We start from the raw sequence: 5,000 nt of genomic DNA, 5'->3' as shown, positions 1-5,000 counted from the left end.
TTGTATAAAAGTTCAAATGAAGACCACAGAAACATGAATACAACACGAGGCAGAAATTCAGATTAACATAAAAACAAAACACAGACCACGTCGAGTCCCGAAAGGAACAAACATAAGAACAGAACACACACATCTCAAGTATACATGTGTACTTGAGAGGCTGTTATTTAAGGAGTGCATGTGTGTGAGTGTGTGTCCTGTGTGTGTTTCAGTCAGCTGTGCAGCAGTCAGCTGTGGTTGAGACGTTGAATCTGCTGCTGCGTCTCAGGTCTGCCAGTTATGAGTTTGTGAGGGAGCTTCTCACGCTGCTGGCTTTCAAATTACTGGGTCTCAGGTGAGGGGATTATGGGATGCTGCAATGATCTGTTTGGTGTTTCAGCCAATCAGAGACAGGCTCTATCTGAGGCCTGTGATATATTGATGAGAAACAGTAGAATAGGGGACCTTTGACTCTGTTACACCTGCATACAAAGAATAATAAATGAATTGATAAAAAGGTTTGAATTGTATTTTTCCAAACAGAGAAGCGGTGCTGAGCATTCTGACTTCACTATCTGTGAATGAGCCTGAGATGTGGCTAGCACCTGAGATGGAGGGCTGGAAATCGGACCCGTCTAACACCTGGAGCGGTTTCCATAACAGAGCAGAGTCCTGGCTGCAGGAGTGGATCTCCAAATACAAAGTAACAGCAGCGTGTTGTATTGAGATCTGTACTTGTGGGCAGAGAGGGCGAAGTCTGAAGAACATCCTTTACTCAAGTAGAAGTACAACACCTTTCCCTCTCTTCTCCACCCCTCCAGGAACATGCCAGGACTTCAGGCAGGTTCAAGCCATCGAGCGTCAGCCTGGTGGACGTTCTGAATTACTTCTGCTCGCTGCAGAGAGAGGAGTTCAGGAAGGCTCGATGTGTGGCGCCAGCCGGGCACAAAAACACCGTTCTGATGCCTCTGAATGACTGGTATGTGTCGGAGCAACTTCAAATCAGCTGCTGCTGTCTAGAGAAAATAATGAGTTAGGCAAATATTCAAAGAAACAAAGTGAACAATGTTTTTATTAACATTTTATAAAATAAAACACAGTTCCAAACATACAGAAGAACACTACTCAAGGTGAAATGACCCTGAGGTACAGGGGCAAACACAAACACGCTACCCTTCCTACAAAGACACATCTTACATACATTTCAAAATTGACTGACATTTAAAGGCCCTTTGGTTCAATTCAAGGCACTTTCTTATTCTGAACTCAAAATAATCACATTATGAGGTTATCCTCATCATCTGCTAGCTCCATACCGTCCACTAACAAATCCTTCCCTTTTAGTATATATGTTATTGATATAACGTATTTTAAGATCTTTTCTTTTAATGCTTGCTAGCATGACGAGGCCTTCTGAGTATGTATACAAGACATGGAAAGTGGATTTTGCATAATTGGTGACCTTTAACAATCTGTTTGTTTGTGCAGTGGCTCTCATCCAATCCAGCGTCTAGGAGAGACTCACAGCATGGCCAGGACCTGGAAGACACCAGGTGACATTCAATAAACATCACACTTCATTTAACAGGTCACAAAGAGTGCTTCACAAACCAACACATATAACACATGAGCTCCGACTAGGTAATAAATAACGTACACATAACTTGAAATGAACCCACTTTAAACCAACAGAAGTCAATAAACACAGGACTTAAAATAAAATAATAAAATGGAACAAATTAAGATAATTATACAAATTTATAATAAGAAAACTATTCTAGACACCTCACCTTGGGTCTTTGTTTTCACTTGAGATATCATTGAATTCATGAATACATGATTAACTGATGATTAAAAGGCCAACACAAGAAGACCTTAGGCTCCATAGGTTCAAATAAAATCTCATAAATAGTTACAACCAAGCTTTAAAAATTCAATAAAAGTATTTAAAACGGATCCACTGTACACGAACAAACACTGGTTTCTAATCTGTGATGTTTCCTCGTCTCAGGTTTTATTCTTCCTGCCCTGAGACACCGTCCCTTCCTCAGTCTCTTCCCCAGATTCATCTCCTTCCCGTTACCTCGGGTCACTTTGCTCCCCTTCCTCCTGTCTTCAGAGGACACCTGGCTGCAGGCGACATATCGACGATACTTCATCCTGCAGCAGTCGTACGTCGAGTACTACAGATGATACCTCCTTATATTAAACAATTAAACAGAGATGTTAAAGTACACACATCCTGTACTCAAGTAGAAGTACACACATCCTTTACTCAAGTAGAAGTACACACATCCTTTACTCAAGTAGAAGTACACACATCCTGTACTCAAGTAGCAGTACACACATCCTTTACTCAAGTAGAAGTACAGATACTCGTGTTTAAAAATACTCTGGTGAAAGTAGAAGTACTGACTAAACTTCTTTACTCAAGTCAAAGTAAAGAGGCTTTGAAATGTACTTCAGTAAAAAGTACCCATAACTAGCAGCTGTTTTAAAGAGTACCTGACCTCCCTTTATATTAATAGAACAATAATGTCATTGTTAGCTAATGAATGTTTCCATGCTGAACAACGGCAACATGACAACGTTTCCATTGGTCCCTCTTCTTTAGAGAAGACCAGGAAATGATGGATACACGGATCGTGTTCAAATCAATAGGCACGCAATGACTCTAAATAATAATGATCACGCCACCAAACACACATTCAGACTAAAGGAACCAGCCTGTTTGGAAAATGAGAGAAGTAGAAAGTACAGGTATTTGAGTTCAACATGTAAGAAGTAGAAAGTACAGGTATTTGAGTTCAACATGTAAGAAGTAGAAAGTACAGGTATTTGAGTTCAACATGTGAGAAGTAGAAAGTACAGGTATTTGTGTTCAACATGTAAGAAAGATGAGTGACCAGACTACTCCTGATTCTCCAGATGAGTGACACAGACTACTTACCTATCTCTAGATGAGTGACACAGACTACTACGCTATTCTCCGATGAGTGACAACAGACTACTACCTATCTCCGACGGTCTTGCGTCCGGTCAAGCCGGTCTGACGGACTTCTGCCGGCAGTCTGAGTTTTCTGCCTCGACTGGAGCCGGGGGGGTTTTACTGGAAATTTTTTGTTGTTTATTCAGTTTCAGTTGAAATAAACAGTTAGAAAAGTTCAGAACAGCACTTGCTGATTCTTATCCACTTACCGCAAAAACACTGTTATCAGGTTCTTTGTGTTTGTCTCGCTCCCTCTGGTGGAGAGACTTTCGTGTCTTCTATTACCTGGCCCTCGACTGCTCGCTCTCAAAATGGACCACGGTAGCTTAACCACCTCACCTGCCATTAACTCCCTACTGCCTGCGTCGCGCGGACGCTGTCGTCCCCGGTACAAGGAGGTGACGAGGCCTCACTGGTGGAGGAGCCTTCCCACGGAAAGTTTATTCTCTGGAAATTAAGTTTGCCGAGTAGTACCAGAACACGGGTCCTCAACTCTCCTTCATCGACGACTCATGTTTATGATAACGAAGTCATGCAAGAAGACCATAGTCATGAAATGCCAGGGTTGCTGAAAATGAAACCCTGAAGAATGTACAACTTGTGTATTATGACATGAAAGATGAAGGACTGTACAACGTTGTGTTTATGGAAAATGAAAGAATGAACGAATGTACAACTGTGTTATGGACCATGAAAGATGAAGAATGTACAACTTTGTGTTTATGGACATGCAAGATGAAGAATAGTACCAACTTGTGTTATGGACATGAAAGATGAAGAATGTACAACTTGGTGGTTATGGACAGAACCAGATGAAGAATGTCCGAATCTTGAGTTTATGGACTTGAAAGATGAAGGAATGTACAAACTTGTGGTTATGGACATAAAGATGAAGTAATGTCCAACTGGTTTATGGACAGAAAGATGAAGAATGTCGCAACTTGAGTTTAGGGACATGAAAAGGAGAATGACAACTTGAGTTATGGAGAAAAAGATGAAGAATGTCCCAACTTGGTGTATGGACATGAAAGATGAAGACATGTCCAACGAGTTTATGGACATGAAAGATGAAGAATGTCGCCAACTTGAGGTTTAGGACGATGAAAGATGAAGAATGTACAACTTGTGTTTATGGACATGAAAGATGAAGAATGTCCAACTTGTGTTATGGACATGAAAGGGGAATGAAGAATGTCCAATTGAGTCTTATGGAACGATGAAAGAAACGAAATGTCCCAACTTGAGGTTTATGGCATAAAGATGAAGTATGTACAACTTGGTTTATCGGACATGGAAAGATGAAGAAGTACAACTTGAGTTTATGAGCGATGAAGATGAGAATGTCCCACTTGAGTTTATGGACATGAAAGATGAAGAGAGTACAACGTTGTGTTTATGGACATGAAAGAGGAAGAAATGTACCAACTTGAGTTATGGACATGAAAGATGAAGAATGTCCCAACTTGAGTTTCATGGACATGAAAGAGAAGATGTCCAACTTGTGTTATGCACATGTAAAGATAAAGAGAGTACCAACTTGGGGTTATGGACGATGAATGAGAGATACAAACTTGTGTATTGGACATGAAAGATGAAGAATGTACAACTTGTGTTTATGGACATGAAAAGATGAAGAAGTACAACTTGTGTTTATGGACATGAAGAGAAGAATGTACACGTGAGTTATGGACATGAAAGATGAAGAAATGTACCCACTTGAGTTTATGGACATGAAAGATGAAAGAATGTCAACTTGTGTTTATGGACATGAAAGATGAAGAGTGACACTGGGTTATGGACCATGAAAATGAGAGAGGGTACAAACGTTGGGTTATGGGAAAGGATGAAAAGTGAATTAATGTACAACTGTGTTTATGGACGTGAAGAGAGAAGATGTACGAATCTTGAAGTTTAGGTACATGAAAGATGAAGAGGGTACCAACTTGGGTTTTATGGACAGAAAGATGAAGAGGGTACAACTGGGTTATGACGGATGAACAGAGGAAGAAGTACAACTGGGTTAATGGACGAT

At 40.6% G+C, this 5,000-nt stretch overlaps 1 protein-coding gene across 1 annotated transcript in view; it reads left to right on the top strand.

The window, feature by feature from the left end:
• The window catches only part of LOC104947971 (uncharacterized), a 5,121-nt gene extending 2,872 nt beyond the window's left edge, over positions 1-2,249 (top strand). Inside the window, exons 6-10 of the mRNA XM_010774098.1 lie at positions 213-334; positions 523-682; positions 801-958; positions 1,468-1,532; positions 1,991-2,249. Coding sequence (XP_010772400.1) covers positions 213-334; positions 523-682; positions 801-958; positions 1,468-1,532; positions 1,991-2,172 — 687 coding nt within the window. The 3' untranslated portion in view covers positions 2,173-2,249. The remainder of the gene's footprint in view (positions 1-212; positions 335-522; positions 683-800; positions 959-1,467; positions 1,533-1,990) is intronic.
• The last annotated feature ends 2,751 nt before the right edge of the window (positions 2,250-5,000 follow it).

The sequence above is a fragment of the Notothenia coriiceps genome, unplaced genomic scaffold (assembly GCF_000735185.1).
Source record: "Notothenia coriiceps isolate Sejong01 unplaced genomic scaffold, NC01 NC01_scaffold00013574, whole genome shotgun sequence".
Taxonomy (NCBI): Eukaryota; Metazoa; Chordata; class Actinopteri; order Perciformes; family Nototheniidae; genus Notothenia; species Notothenia coriiceps.
This window is presented reverse-complemented; position numbering and strand designations above follow the sequence as displayed.